Here is a 20,984-nt window from a genome sequence, read left to right on the forward strand (position 1 = left end):
GGATGCGGCACTGCCAGCCTCGTCCTGCTGGGGCTGATGTCGGTGGCTGGTCGTGTGCCATTCTGATGTTAGAGCTCTTCTTGGGCTCTTCAGCAAGTGCTGCTGCTCCTGCAGGCTTCTTCCCCCTGATGATTTGCTCTAAAAGCCTTTTTTTTTTACTGGTACTTCGGTTAGCAGCCTTACCCCGTCTGAAGACAAGCTGTGGTGTGGGATCGTCTCCCCGCCTGCTCCCCAGCAAATAAGTAATTGATTTCTCTGCAGAGCTCTGTCTTACTCAAGCACCCCTTGGCGGTCCGTCAGCCCTGCAGATGACCTGCCCGGCTCCCTGCTTCTCCTAGGTGTAAAACCGCTCATGAACCCTCTTACCTGTTAGCAAGTTGTGCCTGCCCTGCTTTCTGCTCCTGGCTTTCGTGTGCAGATGTCACCTCTGCCATCTCCTGCTCCAGCCCACAGGTGATGCCTCCTTCCTGCCTCGCGTGCAGGGGCTGGTGGCAGTGGGGCTGCCCCAGGTACAGGGTTGGTGGTGGCCAGGGCATGGAGGAGCATGGGGTGATGGGCAGGTCCCTCCACCGGCTTCTGTCAATGGCAACCTGCTGGTGGGGACCAGCCTGGGCCCCTGAACGCTGCTCGGCCAGGCTGTGCTAGCAAGCAGGAGGGAAGGGGTTCATGTCCTCAGGCTGTAGCGAGGCTGACAATAACAACACAAATTATTCCAAGCACTCATGGCCTGTGCAATCAGTACTGACTGTGGTCTGCCGTGCCCTTCAGCATCCGCTGGAGATCAGATGTCGCATCTTCTGGTTACGAATCCACAGTGATAACGAGGAGGAGGAGGATGCTTTGCCCTGCCATACCTCGGAGGTGATCTCCCGTGTCACTCTGCCATGAGGGATGAGCTCACACTGTGAGCTTTCTTCTTTTAGAGCTGCTTTCCTTTTAAAGGTGGCACATACTTATTTTGAGCCTCAAATGTGATGACTTTGTTTCTTTGCATTTGCATGTTTAACCCTTAGGTTGCTACTTTCTGTTTCCTCCCAGCTGGTGTTTTGCAGCACTGTTCCCACCGCTGGCAAGAGTTATCAGCCACAGGGTGCTGCCGGAGCAGCACGAGGGTCCAGAGGGGTCTTGGTGTCCCCAACACAGCTGGAGGCAGCCCAGGTGGTGGAACCAGGACTCTGCTTTTTAGCTCTGCGGAGGAGGTGTGGCTGGAGACGGCTCCAAACCCAAGCCTATCAGGGGAATAATTCAAAATAATCTTGAGAAATTGGAGAAACAGCCTGAAAATGCAGGATGCAATTCCAGGTGGACGAGCGCAGGTGCTGCAGTTGGGCAGGAGTAATCAGCGCTTTGAGGGGAGCTGCTTTCCCGGCAGTACTGGGGTCACGGCGGCTCGTGAGCGGGGCAGGAATAAGGGTCATGCTGTAGCAGGTGAAACAGACTTTGTACAAACTTGGAATGGAAATGGCTGCTGTGGAGATACAGAGCAACCTGCTTGACCCATCTGCTGTGGATAGGGTGGTGTGCTGGATGGCAATGCAGTGGGAGATGCTCAGTGGGGGAACTCTCCCCGGAGTGCCCCAGCATCGCAGTAGTGCCTGGGGCAAAGGCGGGGACCAGGTGATCCCAGACCCCATCCAGCCCTTGAGATCTGATGTTTCGGACATCAGCCTGAAGCTCCCGGATGTTGTTCTGACGCCAAGCCGGGGCAGGGGGTCCCTGCATGCCCCCACTCCGGCTGGTCCCCAGCCTATCCTGCCCTGCAGCATCCTGGATCCGCACACTCACGCCCAGGACAGTGCCTGGTCCCCTGGTTGGCCCCTGCAGTGCTGGGCGAGGGTGAGAGCAGGGCCAGGCAAGGGTGAGGGCAGAGCGCACAAGCCAGGCCTGTGTGGTGGGGCCCCGGTGTGCTGCCCACGGGGCTGGTGCCCCTGGGGGAGAGCTCCTCTTCCCCGGCTGAGCTGGCCTGGCCGAGTCCCCATCAGGCGCCCTCATCTCCCTAGGTATTTTTAGAAGCAAAGTGCTGTATAATTGTGAAAAGGCGAAAGGCAGCCGCGGGAGGGGAAGCCAGGCGGCAGCGATAGGGCAGCTTCTTCCGCAGATGGTGCCAGCATGGCTGCAACCGCTGGGGCCGACTGCCTCCAGGGGGTCAGCGCTGGGTCCCCATCTTGGCACGATCCCTGCCGGGAGCCTCTGCTGGTCCCAGAGCTCATGCCACGACCCTCTGCGCACAGGGCCAGTGGGTGCAGGGGATGACCCAGGAGTCCTCACCGCTGCGAGTACCCCTGTCCCTTTCGGCCCCCCGGCTAAGCTGTGCCCACCCCGGCAGGGGCTGGTGGGGGCTGGCGGGGGCCGGCGGGGGCCGGCGTTCCTTGGGCTCCAGCTCCCAGGCGCCGGCAGCTGTTTTTAGCCGAGTGAAAGTCCAATGTTTTGAGATTTTCTATTTTGAGCGGCAAAGCTGGAGAAGTGGAGCGGCCCCTGACCCCCGGCTGTCTGTGCGGAGTGGGGCAGGGAGCCGGGCAGGGCGGGTGCAGGGTGGCTGCTGCCCCTGGGAGGATGTGGTTGCCCCCGGGTCTTCGCCCCATGGTTGCCCCCGTGGCCCCTCGCACCTCAAGCTGTACTGGAGCCTGTTCCCATGCGGTCCCATCTCCCACACTCTCCCAAGGGAGGACGGTCTTTCCAGCACTGGGATGTCATTCCTCCTTTCCCTCCTGCAGCAAGATCCCGATGAAGCCCCTGAGCAGGATGTGGGGTGTCGCACCCCAGCCCCGCACCCCTCGTATCCCACCGTGGGGTATGTATGTGGTTCCATGGGGCTCCCATGGCATGATGGCACAGCTACGTGCTGATGGGCAGCCAGAGGGGACAGCCCCGGCAGAGAGGCACAGGGCTCGGACTGGGCTGCTGCAGTGGCATGGCCAGCTCAGCCCGGTGCAAGTGATGCTGCCACGTGGGGAGTTTCATCTCCCCCACCCCACAGCCGTGGGGTCCATCCCCTGCGCAAGAGGATGCTGGGAGTCACAGGCGTGCAGAGGAGCTGGGGTTCGCCTGGCAGCGGGGAGGACTGGCGCTCGCCAGAGCTGCCATGGCGAGTTGTCACCACCAGCGGGTCACCCATGCTGCAAAGAGGACAGGTGGGATGACAACGGGTGCTGGTGATGGATGCCGCTTGATGGCCTCCCAGGAGGCAGACGCCAGCCCCGGGCACAGGTTTTGGCCTCATTTTATTAAACCCCACGTTTCCAAAAGTACCTCGAGATGCACACCGGCACTGCAGTCTAGGGTCCACGGCGGGGCCGGGTGCCGCCAGTGGCGAGCGGGGCTGGGGGCTGCATCCTTGGTGTCCCAGTGAGGTCCTAGGCGCGGTGCCGGTGGGGGACGGCGAGGAGCCGGCGGAAGGCGGCGCGGAAGTCCCGGTTGAAGAGGGTGTAGATGAGGGGGTTGAGGCTGCTGTTGCAGTAGCCGATCCAGAAGAAGAAGCTGAAGAGAGGCTTGGAGACGCGGCAGCCCTCCCCACAGACAGCCCCCAGGCTGTAGGTGAAGAAGAAGGGGAACCAGCACAGCACGAAGGCCCCCATCACCACGGCCAGCACGACGGTGAAGCGCCGCTCCTGCGCCCGCACCAGCCGCTGCCGGCACAGCGACACGCTCTGGTGCTGGCTCCGGTGCCGCCAGCCCGGCACCCTGACCCCCGGCCCCTTCTTGCCGGTGCTGGCGGGGCGAGGGGAGCGGGCGGCGAGGAGGGCCGCCGTCCGCCGGGCAGTCAGGTGGTAGATGCGGCAGTAGACGGCAACCATGACGAGGCAGGGGGCGAAGAAGGAGGCGGCGCAGGAGGCCAGGACGTACCAGGTCTCCTGGCTCAGCTGGCACTCTCGGCCCCCCGGCCGGGCCCGCAGGAGCGGTGGCAGTGCCACCAGGGCTGCCGCCGCCCAAACCGCCGCGATCATCCCCTTCACCCGCCCGGGGCTGCGGCGCAGGTTGAGCCGGGCTGCCCGGGTGACGGCCCAGTAGCGGTCGAGGCTGATGGCGCAGAGGTGCCCGATGGAGGCGGTGCAGAGCAGCACGTCCAGCGCCAGGTACAGGCTGCACCACACGCCCCCAAAATACCAGTAGCCCATCACCTCGTTGGCCAGCGAGAAGGGCAGGACGAGGACAGCCACCAGGATGTCCGCCGAGGCCAGGGACACCAGGAAGAGGTTCTGCGGGGCCCGCAGGGCTCGGCTGGTGGAGATGGCCACCACCACCAGCGCGTTGCCCACCAGCGTGGCCAGCAGGACGGCCAGGGCGGCCAGCAGGATGAGTCCCGTGGCTGCAGGCGAGTGCGGGGCGCTGCCGGCCTCGCTGCCGTTACCGGAGGCATTGGGGAGGGTGCCGGCTGGCTCCATGCTGGCCCAGCCCTTCAGGCTGACGAAGCCCCATGGGGCTGCCCCCCGCCACGCACACCCTGCTCACCGGCCCTGCCGCATCTGGTGGCGCAGCCCCGGCATCGCTGAGTCCCTGGGGGGGCGTCCTGGCCACCACTGCTCCCGTACTGACCCGGTCTGGCAGCAAGGCGGAGGTCGTCCCGGCCTGGTGGCCGCCTGGCCAGGCACGCGGGGCGGTGGCAGTGCCGGGAGCCCCGGAGCGGCTCCCACGGCAGCCAGCCCCGCTGACTCCGCTGGTCCCAGCCCGGAGGAGGGCGGGAGGGAAGGAGGGAGGGAGGGACGGGCCGATATCGCTGGCAGAAGCCCAAGCATCTGTGGGCAGTGGGAGAAGCGGTTATTGCGAACACTTAAAGGGCTCCTGCCGTGGGCGTTGGGGTACCCAGCAGGCTGGGGACACTGCCTGACCACGCCGAGTTGACATCTCGCTGAGCCCCAGCCCGGCAGCACCGCAGCACCTCGCCAGCTGCCCTGTGCTGTGCCCAGATCACCCACGCACTGCCGTGACACATAGCGGTGCAGCATGGACCCTGCGGGCTCGGCCCTCCGGGGATGAGGCAGGTGGAAGAAGATGCTGCCTGTGGCACGTCAGGCTGGCTGCAAACCGCAGGGTTTAGTTGCGGCATTGTCAGCATGTGCCCCCACGGCACCAGCAGCGCGTTTGGTGCATCCCCAGCATCGGGTACCCATACTGGACCGGTCTGTGCAGTGGTGGTGTATGGCCACAGGGGCGGATGGTGGGCATCTGGCACCTGCAGCTCCGGCTGCGGCTCCGGCAGGATTTGCAGAGGCAGGAGCCTCTGTGAAGAGACACACACCTGGGGCGCGGGCGCTCGGCATTTATTAGACACCAGCTGAGCGGGGACGGCGGAAACTGGGTGGCCATGGGAGCGGTGGCCCGGGCATCCGGTGCCAGCTAGAGCCGGGTGGCACCGTGCAGGGTCGGGCGAGGGGAGCCCACCCGGACAGCGGGGCTGGGCACCTCCTCGGGGTAGGAGAGCGCGGGGTTGTCCAGCCCCAGCCTGGCCTTGTCAGGACGAGGGCCCTCGCGCTCCTCCCAGCCCTCAGGGCTGCGGCAGCGGTCGGTGCAGCAGAGGGTGGCCCGAGTGATGAGCCGGTCTAGGGGCTGCAGCGAGTGCATCCAGGCGGGGAGGAAGTCCCAGGTCTGCAGCCATTTGGGCAGGCGGCCGGGGCTGCGTACCTGCAGCGCATTCACCAGCCCCACGAAGAAGAGGAGGCCGAGGAAGGGTGCGCCCACCCCCACCAGCGCCCGCCAGCCCGCCATGGAGATGCCGAAGATGAGGGAGGGCAGCAGGAGGAAGCAGACGATGAGGTACAGCACGGCAAACCAGCGGTACTTGGCCGTGCGCTCGCCCAGTGCCTTGGCCATGCGGATGGGCAGGCGGGTGAAAGGCAGCGGGTACCACAGCAGAATGCCGGAGATATTGAAGAAGAAGTGGCAGAGGGCGATCTGCAGGGACGGCATCCGCGTTGGGCCGGGCACGTGGGCTTCCTCCGGCCCTTGCCTTGCCTGGTGCCACCCTCCAGCCCGGCCATGGCCCCAGGCTGCCCATACCTGGAAGGAGCTGGCCAGCTTGTCCCCTGGGCTGGCCAGGGCAGCCAGGATAGCGGTGGTGGTAGTGCCGATGTTGGAGCCCAGGGTCAGCGGGTAGGCGCGCTCGATGCTGATCACCCCCAGGCCTGCAGGGGAGGCACCCCATCCTGTCTCATTGCTCCTTGCCAGCACTGTCCCCACAGTCTCCCAAGGAGGCACGGATCCTCCCACCCCTCCGGGTGCCCTGGCACCCACAGACCATCGTGGGGGGGACCAGCACATGGCAGGGGACCAGGCATGGCCAGGACTCACCGATCAGGGGTGTGATGGCTGAGGTGAAGACAGAGCTGCTCTGCACCACGAAGGTCATCCCAGCACCCACCACCATGGCGAAGTACCCAGTGAGCCAGCTGAGCGGGTGCGGGAGGTCTGCCACGGCATGGCCATGGGCACAAGCATGGACACAAGCATGGATGTGGGCACGGACACATCAACTGGGAGCAGCCCGGAGCTCCTACATGGTGCTGGGGAGGGGGCTGTGGGGCCAGGCTGTGGGTATGGGGTCAGGCTTTGGGTATGGGGTCAGGGTGTGGGTACGGGGCCAGCCTGGTGGCTGGGATGGCTGGGGAAAGAGGATGTGGACACCAGGAGGCCATGACAGCCATAAGCAGAGTGTGGATCAGGGGCAGGCAGGGAGCTTGGGGGTCAGGCAGGGATGGGGGTTAGGGGCAGCCAGGGGTGGGTCTGAGGAAGGCAGGTGGGGATAGCAATGGGGCTGGGTGGCTGTGGGGCAGGCAAGGTCCCATCCAGCTCACCCCACAGTGGTCCCTGTCCCACTCACCAGTGTTGATGACCTTCTGGATGGCTTTGGCCACCTGCCCCTTGAGCAGGGAGTTGAGAAGTTTGACCAGGAGGATGAGGCAGGTGCAGAGCACGATGAGGGACCCAGCCAGCAGCACCAGCCCCACAGCCAGGTCAGGCAGCGGTGTGTCAGTGAAGAGGTGCTCGCCTGTCCCACAGCATGGCTGGGCGAGGGGCTGGGGCCAGCCTGGCCCCACTCACAAACCTGCCCCCTCCAAGACACCCCTCCACCTGGACCCCAGCCCCAACATCTCCCAGCCCTGCCCCACATCATGAGTCCAGCCCCATGCCCAGCACATCTCCATCCCACATACAGCCCCTTAGCCCCGCCTGCACCTCCCCAGCCCCGTACCCCCCCAGCCCTGCCCAAGCCCCCTGCACCGACTCACACTTCTGCCTGGTGATGTTGTGGAGGCTCTCTATGACCTTAGTGCTGCAGTGGCTGGGGGCTGTGCAGTTCAGGGGGGGCCCAATCTCCACAGCAGCTGTCTGCAGGGAGAGGGTGGGCAGCAGCCAGCTCCACAGCCTCCTCGGCCAGCCCCTGCCCACCACCCACCCTCCGTGCGATCATTTGGTAGACCCAGCAGGGCCACGGGCCCCTTACCTGTGGGGGTGTGGGCCCACACCAGACGCGGATGAGGCTCCGATTGCGCAGGCTCTCGTCCCCCATTGCAATGCCCGTGATCACCGACTTGTCCAGCTGCAACAACACACGCGTTGGAGAGCGAGCCCTTGGGGGCTGACAGCACCCACAGCTCGGGGACATCTTCACTGGGATGGGGACACCACTGCCAGCCTGGGGACACTTGGATACAACCACCGTCAAAGGGACACCAGTGCTGGGGATATTACCACCAGCACTTGGACAGCAATGCTGGGGGACTACCACCAGCCGGGGGACGCCACCCTGGGGGACACCACAGCTGAGAAGACCTGGATGATGAGCTTGGTGAAGGGCTCTGTGATGATCTTCAGCAGGTCGGGGGCATCCTTCCCACTGCGGATGTTGAAGGTGGCCACGACCAGGCGGGTGACATGGTGCAGGTACCCGCTCACCACCTCCAGCGGCAGGAGGACCAGCACTGACAGCCAGTTGAAGCAGTCATGCACTGTGGCACCGGCAAAGGCCCTGTGCAGAGGAGCCCATTGGCATGGGGTGGCCCTTGGGGAGCAGCCCCCAGCCCCCCAAGTCCCCTCTGCCGCTTCCAGCTCTCACCGTTTGAACTCACTGCGGTCACCAGCCTGCATGAGGGCCACAATGGTGTTGGTGACGGAGGTGCCGATGTTGGAGCCCATGATGATGGGGATGGCAGAACGCACCTCCAGCACTGGGGACAGAGACACCCGCTAGCCCCGCGTGGCTGGGCTCAGGGTGACCCCATCCAGCCACCCTGTCCCCCAGCCTCAGGTCCCCGAGACCCCCATGGGCGCACTCACGCCCCGAGGAGACCATGCTGACGATGATGGAGGTGGAGGTGGAGGAGCTCTGCACCAGCACGGTCACCAGGATGCCCACCACCAGCCCAGCCACCGGGTTAGAGAGGATGGCGTTGTCCTTGAAGATGTCCCCAGCCACCTTGCCTGCAAGAGAGCGTGAGCAGCAGGGTGCCAGCACGGCGGGTGCCACCAGCTGCCCAGGCACCCCCGCCAGCCTACCTCCGGCCAGCTGGAAGGCAGAGCTGAGCACGTCCAGGGAGCACACGAAGAGGTACAGGAACCCGAACATCAGGGGCACCTTGAGAAGGGAGACACAGATGGACTGGACTCTGGCCCAGCACCCCAGCTCTGCGCAAGACAAGAGAGAGTGTTAAACACCGGCCGCGGCATGGCCCCGGCTCCCAGGGCTCCCACAGCCCTATGCCATCCTCCTGTGCCCCTGGTGGGACAGGGCTCATGTCCCCAGCCGTGCCACCACTCCCCGGGTCCCCTCCATCTCCTCCCACCCTGGAGCGCCCTGTGCTGACTGCCCCCGTTGCCCCTCGCCTCTTCCCGTGGAACCCCAGGGAGCTGAGGGTCCCTCCTGCCGGCAGGCAGCCCACTGCGCCGGGGGTCCAGCTGGGGTGCCAGCACGAGGACTGGCACCATGGGACAGCGGGGAGGAATTGCTGCCAGTCCCAGGGACAAAGCTGGGGGTCTCCTGGCACCCCCCAGTCCTGGCACCCCGAGGCCCCTCTGGGTGCCTCTGGGGTGCTCCCCAACCTGTGTGCCCACCACCCGGGGGTCTCACCTGGCTTCTGCAGCTCATCCAAGCCCAGCCGGGGCCCCTGCCAGGGCAGCGTATCCAGCTCGTACCGCTCCCTGCCCTCGCCCAGGCGCCCGGGGGAGCCGGGGCAGGGGAAGCCATGGTCAGGGCAAGGCACCGCACCGACGGTGAAGGGGCAGGTGTGGGCACCCGGCAGCCGGTGCAGAGCTGGGGAGAGGGGGCACCTGCGTTATGGCCCCATCCTTGCAGGGGCCCCCCTGCGCAGGAGAGCCGGGCACCGCCTGGGCCAGGGTCTGGCCAGAAGCAGAGCTGAACCTGGCAGGGCGAGGGAGAGAAGGAGGAGGAGGAGGGCTGGGGGCACCTACCTTGGGGGCTAGGGCAGTAGGCGAACTGGGGCCCGTGTATCACCCTTCCTCCCCGCACCGGGCAGCGGGGCAGGGCTGGGCTCTCCCTCCGGTAGGGCAGCATCGCTCCTGCTGAGACTGAGCAGAGACGGCCGCGCGTCACCACGGCAGAGCCGTGACTGCGCCGTGCTGACCGCCACCGGCCCCCCAAATCCCTGTGGTGCTGGCACCATTGAGGAGCACCATCCCATCCCCAATGGTCCCCTGGGTCACTGGCCGCCACCGTGCCACCCCAGAAAGCTCACAAGGGCAGGCAGGGGACACGGGGAGGGGACCCCTCCTGCCCAGGGCCTTGCTCACCTGGGGCTGGCCGGGCTCTCAAGGCAGCACCATGTCCCCATGCCACATCCACGCGTCCCTCCAGCGAAGTGGCCCACGGGGGACCGCGGCCCTTTATATGCACGCCAAGAGCAAAGTCTAAGGAGTCCCGTGTTGCCCCTCGCCTCCGCTTGCTGCTCACCTCCTCCCCAGAAATTCCTGCAGTTAATGGGTAACCCCACGGCATCCCGCGTCAGCTGCAGCCCTGGGGTGGGATGGGGCACACCCCCCCCGGGGTGCCGTGATGCTGGCGCACACCACCTCGCCTGCCCGAGGCTTGGCATTGCCCCGGATGAGCGGCACCTGGTGCGGTGGGGAGCAAAGACGGGGCAGTGCTGGAGCCCAGTGCCCAAGGGGTGATGCCGGAGCAGTCTCAGCTCTCCATCACTTGGTGCCAGGTGCTTCATCCCCAGCACAAGAGGAGGAGGAGGAGGAACAGGAACAGGAGGAGGAGGAGGAGGAGGAGGAGGAGGAGGAGGAGGAGGAGAAGGGCTCAGTGCTGGTGCTGCCAGGGTGTCCCAAACCAGAGGTGAGGCTGCACTCACATCCACCATCCTTGGAGCCATCTGAGCATCAGCCATGAGGGACCCGGCTCTGCCCAGAGCACGTGCCATCCTTGCTGTCAGGACATTGGTGGTGGGTTACATCAGCACCAGTGCGGTCCCTGTGTCTTGTTGCTGGTGGTGATGGTGGCACACAGCCTGGCTCAGCCCATGCCAGCAGCTCAGCACAGAGCAGCCGGCAGCACTGCGAGGGCTGCGTGGGGCAGAGCCCACATCTTCCCAGCATGCACGATGCCAGGGTGGGCAGGAGCGGAGCGATGCCAGCATTTTCGTCACCACCTCCATGATGCCATTTATCATTACCCGCTGTTTACGCACCTCCAGCCAAGTTTCCATCCACCCACAAGGCGCCCGGCCAGCTCATATCCACGTCTGCCCGGGGGAGAGCCAGGGGCCAAAGGCCCCTCCAGCCCTGGTGCCCGTGGGGAGTGGGCATGGAGGGGCAACACGGCTGCCACATCTCCATTCCTCCAGGGTCAGGCACTCCCAGGACCCGTCACCATAGACAAGCCAGCTGTGACTGTATGGGAGGAGCAAGGGGAGATCCCTCCGGTACTCCAGGGTGCTCAAGGACAGCCTGGGGACATCCCTGCCACTGCTGGGGCATCACAGAGCCTCTGCCAAATCACAGACTGATGGAGGTGAATGCCTGGGAGGTGCCACAGCTGGGGACATGTCCTGCCCCTGTAGGGCCTGGGGACCCTTCTGGCTGGGGGTGCAGCCAGTGGCACCCACAGAGCCCTGTGCCAGACTGCGGCGGGCAGGAGGCCGGTGTCCATGCTTGCCCCATGCCTGGGGGCTCTTGGCCAGCTGCCCCCACAATCATTAACCCAGTGAGGCCCTGGCAGCTCTGGCTGTCACTTATTGACAGGGTTGGGGCTGAAGTCCTTGGCCGTGCCGGCCCCACAGCTTCCCCTACACCATCAGTGGTGCCGGGAAAACAAGATCCTGGCACTGCTCCTTGCTGCCGGGCAGGGTGGCACTGGAGCTGAGGGCTGGCTCCAGCCCTGCCCTGGCCCCGGGGGGGGGTCCGTGGGGTGTGGGGGGGCTGGGGAGACATCACTGCTGGGAAAATCACCGTCCAGCCTCAGCGGCAGAGGAAGGAGAGGGACACGCATCCAGGCAATGCTCTTTATTTCCCCCGGTTTCACACCACAGACGGGACTGAGCAGCACCACGGAGACACAGGGGGGCTCTGACTGGGGCCGCAGGGCCGCAGCCGGCCGCGGCAGCATGGGGCTGGGTGGTCATGCCCCCCGTCCCTGGGCAAGCCCTGGGGCTGCCCTGGGTCACCCCTCTGCCTCTGGCCGGGCAGTGGTGACAGAGCAGTGACCCAGGGCACAGCCACGAAGGGCCCCAGCACACGCAGATGATGGAGGGATCTCCTGGCTGCTGTCGGGGGGCTGCCTCCATTGCAGACTGGGTCTGGGACCTCTGGGGACATGGGGCTGCTGGGGATGAGGACCCACAAGGCACAGCCAGGTCCAGCAGAGCCAGGCTCAAAGTTATAGCCCAGCACAGCTGCCAGCAGGGATGCCAGGCTGGGCACCTGCTGGGTACCCACACACCAGGCTCAGATGCTCAGCACACAGGGCTGCTGCATTCCTCTGGCACCAGCAGGCCTGTCCCCACGGGCCAAGCACCCACAGTCCCAGCCAGGCCGGGGCAGGGGACCTATGGGGAACTCGTCCTGCAGGTCGTTTCAGCAGCCGCCCACGCAGGGTCTCCCTGCAGGGAGGAGGAAGGCTTCTTTGGCACGACCTGCGGGCTCTGCCTCTGTCTGCTTGGGGCAGGAACCAGGTGCCCTGCTCCACAATGGCAGTGCTATCGTGGCAGGATCAGGCCCAGCCACACTCATGCAATGCAGACGGTAACAACCTGCCCAGGGCACAGGCTGGCAGGGCCATGGTCACCCTCCCCAGGAAGGGTAGACCCACACATCAACAATGGGGGAAGCCCTGTTCCTGCGGGGTCAGGGACCGGATCTGGCCCTCAGCTCCAGACACTCATTCTCCTGACCCTGCCTGCCAACAGCACCGGGGTTTGGGGCTGGAGCCTGCCTTGCCACCCCACCCATCCTCTCTACCCTGCACACCCTTCATTTGGAAGGGTGCTTTCCCCACCTGAACAGTCAGTGGGGCTGTGCCAGCCTGGCACAGGCAGGATTTGCTGGGTGGGCAGCTCTGCCGCAGGCAGAGGCACTGCGCAGGACAGTGCCAGGCATGCGTGGGACGTTGCAAAGTGCTTTGCAACAGGGATTCAAACTATGTACAGGACTCCCTTGACGTGCACCAGGATGCAAGCCCACTGAGAGGCATGGCAGCTGCTCAACCACTCACAGTGACACGACACAACAGTTTGGGACAGGACGTGGACGAATCTGCGGTCCAGGCAGTGTCGGCGGTGCAGGGCAGAGGCCGGTTGGGCCCTGTGTTGAACCCTGGCAGGGCCCGGGGGTACCATGCGCTGGGTGCAGACGTGCAGCAGGACTCATCGGAGCTCATGGTCGACCGGAGGCTGAGCTGGTGTGGGCTCTGTGGGCTGAGGATGGCCATTTCCCTCGGAGTCTGGCTGAAGGGCGCGGGGCTGATCTGAGCCCTTGCAGGCGCTGTCATCCTGCCCAGGGAGCTGGAGGAAGTCAGGCAGGACCAGGTCCTCCTTGGAGAGCAGCCCACGCTGGTCGTTGGCCCGGCAGCTCTGGGCACGGTTCAGCAGCTCCACCAGCCCTGGGGGAAATGCAGGTCATGCACCTGAGCCTGGCACTCGGGCTCCTGTCCTAACACCTCAGCTGCCCTCTCCACCTGATGTGACCCTGAACATGTCCCAGGCACAGCACCTGCACCTTCTCCCTGCTCCATGCCAGCATCCATGGGACCCTGCGCCCATGCCCAGCACACCAGGGGACCCCAAGTCCCCCATAGCCCATCCCCAGCTTCACGGGATCCTGCACCCATACCCAGCAGACCAGGAGTCCTGCGTCCCTCACCCCGTGTTTTGCCCCAGTACCTCAGCTTTCAGACATTCGAGGTCTCACCTTCCAGGTCGTATGTGCGGCGGTTCAGGTTCGTGGCAGCTGAAGACCGGGGCCGGGAGAAGGAGGAAGGCATCTCCCACAGTGTGTTGGGCTCTGCTCCTGTTGGGCTTCCCTCCTGCAATGAGCAGCCCAGGCCTCAGTGATGGGGCAAGGAGGCAGCTCTCCACCAGCCCACATCCTCATCGCCCTCCTACAGCCTGGCTCCTGCCTCAGCACCCGCTACCCAGCCCCGCAGCATGTGCTGGGGTCGCAGCAGGGCACACCTTCCCCACAGACCATGGCAGCAGCCATGGGGGCATCTCTCACCGGGGTGGTGGGATCTTGAGCTCACCTCACTCCGGAGTGGGGAGGGGGCGGCCGCAGCCTCAGCACTCTCCGTCACTTGTACGTCTGCAAGGTAAGTGATGCTCAGCGCCCTGTGCCAGCACCTCGGTCCTGGCCTGGCCGGTGACAGGATGGAGCCCATCCCAGGAAGCAGGAGCCATGGCCAGCAGAAAGCAGTCTGGCCCTGTGATCGCTCTGTGGGGGATGTGGCTTGTGGGGGAGGACACTTTACCTGCCAGTGTTTCCAGGACAAGTTTCTGAGCAGCCACTGTGCTGACCAGCTTCTCCAGGTCCACGGGGGATGGCTCGCCTTGCTGCAATGGAAAGAGCCAGCTGGTGTCATGCTTGCTGCAGCATGGCAAAGGCAGCCAGGCTGAGGACCCGTGAGCTCCCTGGGCAGACCCTGCCAGGTCACGGGCTGCACAGCGCAGAGCACACCCACGGCGGGGTGCCACAGCCCATCTCAAACACTGGTGACTCTCCACAAGCCCGCAGGCTGCCCCTGGCACAGACCGCTGCTCCTCACCACCTGCTCACTACCAGCAGCCCCTGGCCCAAGCCCCAAACCCGGGGTCCCCCCACCACAGTATCCCGTCCACAGGAGGCTGGGGCTGTGCCCACCGAGGCGCGAGCCCTTACCCGCCGCAGCAGCACCAGCTCCATGCTCACGCCGTACTTCCCCAGCACAGGTTGCAGTGCTTCCCGGATGCGCTTGGTTGACTTCGCCGTGATGCGGATGGTCTTATTGAGGGAGGAGATTTCCAGGCTGCAGAGGGGGAGAAGAGGCTGTCTGCAGGCAAGCACGGACAGGCAGGGCCAGAGCCAGGGTGTTCAGGACTGCCTGGGGGGTTGGGTGTGGGGCACCATGGGTGGCCACATGTGATAGGGACCGGACACATGGGCAACAGCATCAGCCCCAAAGCTCCCACTCACTCAAAGCTTATCCTGTTCTCCAGCTTCACCTCCTGGTCTGCCAACACGGAGCACTCCTGGTCCAGCACCAGCGCTTTCTACAAGAGCCAAACCATCAGGAGAGGGCAAGCAGAGCAGCACGTGGTCCCAGCCCGGGGATGGCCTGGCTGGCAGGAGCTCCCTCTCACCCCTCCCTGCCCTACCTGCTCGTTCCCCACCAGGTAGACCTTGATGTCGGGGAGGCTGAAGCCACGTTTCTCGCATATCCCTGCCAGCATGTCGCGGATGGAGTGGCCAGGCCGGACAGAGGCTAGAGAGGCTGTGCCGTCGGGCAGGTACACGCAGCAGTACTTCATGGGCTTGGCTGGCAGCTCTGCCTCGCTGCCCCCCAGGCTCTTCCGATGGCCCTGCAAAAGGGATGCCATGGGATGAGCCCAGCCGGTGGCAGCGTGATGCCATGGGGCCGGCGCAGCGATGACTCACCTCTGTCCAGGGGCTGGCGGCCGTACTGGCCGAGGACAAGAAGCCCAGGTCCAGGCTGGCCGACGAGTTGAGTGAGCCCTGGGACTCCCGCCACAGCATGGCGCTCCCACTGCCTTCTCCCCCCTCTAGGAAAGACAGAGGGACAGTGGTGGGGACTGCGGGCAACCTTCAGGGGCGGCATGTCCCCTCTGCCCAACTTGGCACAGCACCTACCTGCCCAGGAGGGTTCCCGCCGCTCTCCCTTCCTGAAGGACCGTCGAGGGCTGTGGTTGGCACTGCTGCCTGCTGTCTCCACGCCCAGTGGCAGGGACTTGCCCAGCTTCAGCTTTGACTTCTGGGGCAAATGGAGAATCTCAGCATGGGGACATCTGAGGCTGCCCCTTCTCTTTCCCCGGCCCCCTGACCCCTTGTCTGTCCTCAGCCTGGGGCTGGGTTTGCTCTGAGCAGCAGGGAAGGGACCCAGCGCCATTTTTTCAGGCAAAGGGACAGATCCCCATCCCCCCGCTTCCCACCCCGCTCACCTTGCTGAGGTCAGGTGGGGGGCTGCTGCTGCGGGAGTGGGGCCGCAGGTCAGGCAGGGGCTGCCCCTGGCTCTCTGCCCGCAGGCAGGCCTGGTAGAGCGGGGATTTCACGAAGCGTGTGTAGCTGTCAAACTTCATCAGGTTAAAGATCTGCAAAGGGAGGATGCATGTGCTTAAGACCCCTGCCCACCTACAGCTCACTCCAGCCACTGCACTGTGGTGCAGGCCCACAGAGACAGCCGTGATGCTGGGTGACGCACGAGGTGGTCCTGCAAGCCCCCATCCCGTGGGTGGGGTGGAGCATGGGTGCTGCTCATACCTGGAGCTGCTGGATGCGAAACATGTCTGGGGAGGGGGTGGCCAACATGTCCTCTCCAATCCAGGCCTGCTTGTCGATGTTCACGGGACTGACCGAGTGGCTGGAGAGGAACTCATCGTAGATCCGCCGTGCCTCCTGGGCCAGCTGGGGGAGCAGGGGTGTCAGGCCAAGACCAGGAGCCCCCTCCTCACCACTACCCTCTGGGAACCCCTGGCTCACCCCATAGAGCCACCTGAGCCCTGAGGGGCCAAGTCCCCCCTGGGACCAGCTTGGTACCCGGGCTTCAGGATGAGCATTGGAGCCAGCAACCCCCACCCAGCACCAAGCTCTGGGCACAACAGGCCGGTCTCTCCATGGAAGTACAGCCCGAGCTAGAAACCGTCCCCTCCAGCCATGTGGCTCTGTCCCCACGAGCCCCTGTGTAGATTTCTGCCCTTGGTCTCTTGACGTCCCAGCAGCACTCTCCACCCTCTGGCTGCCCCGGGCTGGAAAAGCACACCCTTCTCCGTGGGGCAGGCAGTCAGGGCTGTGGCTTTTCAGATGCACATCACATCCATTTCCTTATTCCTCCCGCAAGAACTCCCAGCCTGCTCAGCCTCCCAGAACAGGGGTCTTCTGGGACCCTGGGACATGCAGGCACGACAGACCTCCATCTCTGCCCATGTCCCTCCCAACAGCTGTGTGACCCAGGCTCAGCCGCACCGTGGCTGTGCAGAGGCCAGTACCTGCTGCGTGTCGCTGGCTGGGATCTGCTGGAAGCGCTCGCATGCCTGCCAGAAATAGACGTTTTCAGCGCTGAACTCCTTCTTGAGGAACTCCTGTGGGGCAGAGAGAGCTGCTGGCCTCGCTGGCACCGTGGCCGTGGAACAGCCAGTTGCCAATGGCGGACAGGAGTGGGGACAGAGGTCTGGGCTGCGGCACTCACAGTGAAGTAGGTAACAGCCACACGGTCCTGCAGCAGCGTCTCAAAAGATTTGGCCCAGCTGACCACAGACCCTTGTGTAGAGCCACAGGTGGTTGGCGGTCCTGGCAGGCTGTTCACACTGTGGTTGCTGCCACGGGCCCTGGAGGCGTTTAACTCTGAGAGAGAAAAAGAGTCAGTTCTAGCTGCCTGGGTGTCCCCCAGTGTCCTTCCCCTTTGCCAGCAGCCCTCCATATCTGCAGCGAGTTCATCCACCTGATACCGATCGGAGCCAGCGAGCCCTCAGGTAGGGAATGGGAGGAGCATCACAGTGGCATCCTTGGCAGATTGAATGCCATGATGCCACAGCTGGCACTTTGCAGTGTGACAGCCCTCCTTGCCAGTGCTGGCCATCCTCCCCTCCCTGGGTGTCACCGTGACTCCACCTGTGACTCATCTCCCAGGGGAACAAAGCCGATGCGTGGGGAAGGCATCCAGAAGGCATCCAGCCGTGGGGAAGGCATCCAGCCGGGGAGGGAAAGCAGGATGGAAGGGGACACTGTGGGGCACACGGCGTGGAGGGAAGCTCAGAGGGTGGGTAGAGGTGCCTGAACTTACACTCTCCATTCCTCTGGCCACGACAAGGAACAAACCCAGTGAGAGGAGGGCACAGAAAGTGTCACCTCCAGCTCCTGACCCTGAGGAAACCCTCCCTTGGGGAAACACGAGGTGACAATGCATTCAAATGGAGTCCCTCTGTCAAAAAGATGGAAGTTCCCAGGGGCAACCCCAGCTTTTGAACTGGTTTAGCTGGTGAGCAACTGAGAGCAGAGGGTCATTTGCAAGAGAAGGTAAGGGTATGGAGGCAGGGCTCTCCTGGCAAAAGCTGGTGGAAGCAGAGGAGGCGGCAGGCTGCTGCTTTGCTGGGCTCCCCACCCTTCTCCTCCTGTCCAAAACACGCCATAACTGCACACACCCTGCGCAGGGAACATCAGCCACCGGCACCCTGTGCTGGAAGGATCCTGTAGTAGGGCTGAGACAGGTGAATGGGCCATCTGACATATCCGATGCACAGTGAGACAGACGAACAGACAGACTCCCTCGCGGAACCTGGGGCTGGCTGGTTACCCAGGTTCTGCTTGCCCCGGGAAGCCCCTCAGCCCCCAACACCCAAGGGTGCCAGCTGAGCAGCCAGAAGGGAGGGACAGGCACAAGAGGGCTGTGTGGGAGGGATGGGGGGGTATGGTGAGTTCCTGGCAGAGGGCTCAGCCCAGCACTGTGGGGGTCCACCCATGCACCCGCCCATGGCACAGCCTGTGCTGACACAGGACCTGACTCTCTGCTGGCTCCTTGCCCTTGGCACCAGGCTGGCTGTGGGCTTCCCCCTCCCCTGCAGACGATGCTGGCCTCCCGTCCCAGAGCAAAGAGCAGCCTTACCTCCATCCGACACAGCCGGGCCCTGCGGGGGTGGAGAGAAGAGAGGTCAGAGGGGTCACAACGGCGTCTGCCAGCCCGATGGAGCAGTATCAGGGCAGGCAGCAGCGTCAGGGCAAGGCCAGCCTGAACCCAGGAGCAAGGGACACAGGCTGCCGGCAGACACCGCTCTGGTGTTAGCTGCAACTGGGACGGCTGCCCCATGGCAGAGGCAGGACATGGGGCTCCCAACCCGGGGCAGTGAGTAGGGGTGGGAAGTTACAAGGGGTGTGCAGCTCTTCTCCCACCTCCCATGCATCTACTGCCCTGGGGCCAGGCCATCACTTGGGGAAGGGTAGATGCTATCCGATATAACCCTGCCACCGCTGCCCTGGGAGGAGAGAAGCAGCCTCCCCGGCACAGGAAGGGGAGGGGAGGAGGGGAGGGAAGGAACTACAACCACAGCACTAGACAGGCAAACTGCCTGCTCCCTCCTTCCTTGGGGCCTGGGGCTACTGCAGGGCAGATGCCCCAAAACGGGGACTGCGTGCTGCCAGCCCAGGGCACAGCAGGACAGGGTGCCCTGCGGCATCCCCTGGGCCACCCCAGATACCATCTGCGGGGGTGTGGTATCCCAGGACCCACAGCAAGCAGGGAGATGGGCAGAGCCTCTGCAGTCAAAGCCCAGTCAAGCACACCCTGCACGGCGCTGCCTCTTGTCGCTCAACTGGGGCCACACTGAAGTGGTGCCCTTGACCTGGCTGTCCTGTGCCCTCCACCCTGCCAGCCTCACACACCCCAGCCTGCCCTGCACCCCCCCCGCCTGTCCCCATCACAGCCCAACTATCCCACCCCTGCCTGTCCCTGCCACTCCACCTCACATGCCGCTGCCATGCCCCTTACCCCAGCACCACACGTCCCAGCCCTGCCTGCCCATTATGCCAGCCCCATATACCCCTATCTTGCTAGGTCCTTGCTCTTTCCCATCCATCCCTGCTGCTCATACCCACGTAGCTCTGCCCTGCCTGTGCCACCCAGCCCCACACACACCAGCGCTGCTGACTCCTGTCACCCCATCCCCATATGTCACTGCTCCCCCATTACCCCAGTGCCATACATCCCCACTCACATCGCTGTCTCAGCCTCATAAACCCCTGCCTGCTCGTTACCACAGCCCCATATATCCCTGCCTGCCTGCTACCCAGCCCCATATACTGCTACCTGCCCTAATACCCCTCCACATCCCTGCCTGCTTTGGATACCCAAGCCCCATACCGCCCTGCCTGCCCAGTACCCAGCCCCACACCCCTCCGCCCGCCTGCTGCCCGGCCCCGTACATCCCTCCGCCTGCACGGTACGCAGCCCCACACCCCTTGCCTGCCCGTTATCTGCCCCACGCCCTCCCGCTTGCCCACTACCCGGCCCCATACATCCCTCTGCCCGCCCGTTATCCACTCCGCACCGCCCTGCCCGCCCGGTACCCAGCCCCACGCCGTGCCGCCGGGCGGGTCAGCCCCGGGGGATGGAGACCGGCGCCCCGGGCCGGGCCGGGACTCACCATGCGGCCGTTGTGGACCAGCAGCAGCTTGGCCTTGCCCTGCATGCCTGGCACCGCCCGGCCGAGCGCGCTACCGGCGCGGCCCGCGGCCCCGCAGCATCCCCGGCCGGCGGCGCGACTCTCCCGGCCCGGCCCGGCGCTCCCCGGCACTACCGCTTTCGGCTGCCACAGGAAGTGTCGCCATGGGAACCGAGACCGCAGCGGGGGGAGCGGAGCCGCCCTCCCGCCCCGCGCCGCCGCCGCCGCCACCGGCCCCGCCACCGCCCCGGTGGGCACCGGCGCCAGCTCCGGGCCAGGAGGCGCCGCCGCCCCGCCGCATCCCCGTCCCCGTCCGTCTCCATCTGCACCCCCATCCGTCACCCCATCCCCATCTGCACCCCTGTTCCCATCCGCATCCACCTCCCCATCCCAATCCCCATCCCCATCCCCGTCCATCTCCATCTGCACCCACATCCATCACCCCATCTCCATCCACACCCCTGTTCCCATCCCAATCTCCATCCCCATCCCAATCTCCATCCCAATCCTCATCCCCATCCCCATCGCCGTCCCTGTCCCACTCAGTCCCTGTCACCAGCACGGCCTGTGCTGCCTCGGGGTCACCACACCATCACCACTCCCAGCAGCCTGAGGGGGCTCTTCCTGGGCATCACATCACCCCAGGGAAGGGGGGTGCAGGGGCAGGGGGGCATCAGCACGCCCAACGCACCCTGCCACCAGCCTGGTGCCACTTGGCCTGGTCGCACCCGGGCAGGCACGCAGCTGCCTCCCAGCCCCATGCCAAGCAGTGGGTCTGGGGATGGCCCCCAGGGCCATGCTGGTGCTGCTGCTGTTGGTGGCCGACATTTGGGGAGAGCTGCCTGTGCTGCAGATGCCGGCAGAGCCTGGCAGAGAGGAGTGGCGGACGTGCAGCTTGGAGTCACCAAACTGATGCCTAAGCACTTTTGCCCATCTCCTAAGGTTGGGGTTCCATGTTGATCAGCAACCACAAACCAGTCGAGGATATTTTAGGGTATTTGTTAGGAAATATAAGTAACTAACAGTTACAGGATAAACCGCAGAGCACCATGGCAACCCACTCATGGAAATGCTAATAACTGGGACATAAGGTGGGTGATTAACCTATCAAAAGCAGAACCCTAACATTAAGTTGGGTGCAGATCTATGCAGAGAAAAATGAAGCGTTCCCACCATGAA

General features: G+C 64.6%; 3 protein-coding genes across 4 annotated transcripts; all 3 read right to left on the reverse strand.

Annotated features, from left to right (window-relative positions):
- Positions 1-2,617: 2,617 nt before the first annotated feature.
- Positions 2,618-4,657, reverse strand: LOC128155074 (alpha-2C adrenergic receptor-like). Its single transcript, XM_052816590.1, has one exon. The coding sequence runs from the start codon at positions 4,380-4,382 to the stop codon at positions 3,354-3,356; it is 1,029 nt and encodes a 342-aa protein (XP_052672550.1). The 5' UTR covers positions 4,383-4,657; the 3' UTR covers positions 2,618-3,353.
- A 114-nt stretch (positions 4,658-4,771) lies between these two features.
- Positions 4,772-12,785, reverse strand: SLC34A1 (solute carrier family 34 member 1). 2 transcript variants are annotated; one of them, XM_052771969.1, is made up of 13 exons: positions 12,662-12,785; positions 9,403-9,519; positions 9,062-9,244; positions 8,491-8,619; positions 8,272-8,415; positions 8,051-8,162; positions 7,768-7,963; positions 7,439-7,534; positions 7,224-7,323; positions 6,815-6,982; positions 6,286-6,402; positions 5,995-6,119; positions 4,772-5,889 (listed from the first exon to the last, which is right to left on the reverse strand). In XM_052771969.1, exons 1-13 carry the CDS (start codon positions 12,783-12,785, stop codon positions 5,335-5,337), a joined length of 2,166 nt encoding a protein of 721 aa, XP_052627929.1. In that variant the 3' UTR covers positions 4,772-5,334. The 2 variants fall into 2 exon arrangements, with proteins under 2 accessions (XP_052627929.1, XP_052627928.1); XM_052771968.1 differs by lacking the exon at positions 12,662-12,785 and adding an exon at positions 9,742-10,202.
- On the reverse strand, positions 11,440-19,988 carry RGS14 (regulator of G protein signaling 14). The gene is made up of 15 exons (XM_052771971.1): positions 19,788-19,988; positions 18,254-18,275; positions 16,841-16,995; positions 16,641-16,733; positions 15,916-16,059; positions 15,597-15,746; positions 15,289-15,409; positions 15,076-15,200; positions 14,796-14,999; positions 14,614-14,690; positions 14,320-14,446; positions 13,913-13,994; positions 13,688-13,746; positions 13,357-13,471; positions 11,440-13,048 (listed from the first exon to the last, which is right to left on the reverse strand). Exons 1-15 carry the CDS (start codon positions 19,830-19,832, stop codon positions 12,813-12,815), a joined length of 1,755 nt encoding a protein of 584 aa, XP_052627931.1. The 5' UTR covers positions 19,833-19,988; the 3' UTR covers positions 11,440-12,812.
- Between the last annotated feature and the right edge of the window lie 996 nt (positions 19,989-20,984).

This window comes from Harpia harpyja, chromosome 20 (genome assembly GCF_026419915.1).
Source record: "Harpia harpyja isolate bHarHar1 chromosome 20, bHarHar1 primary haplotype, whole genome shotgun sequence".
NCBI lineage: Eukaryota > Metazoa > Chordata > Aves > Accipitriformes > Accipitridae > Harpia > Harpia harpyja.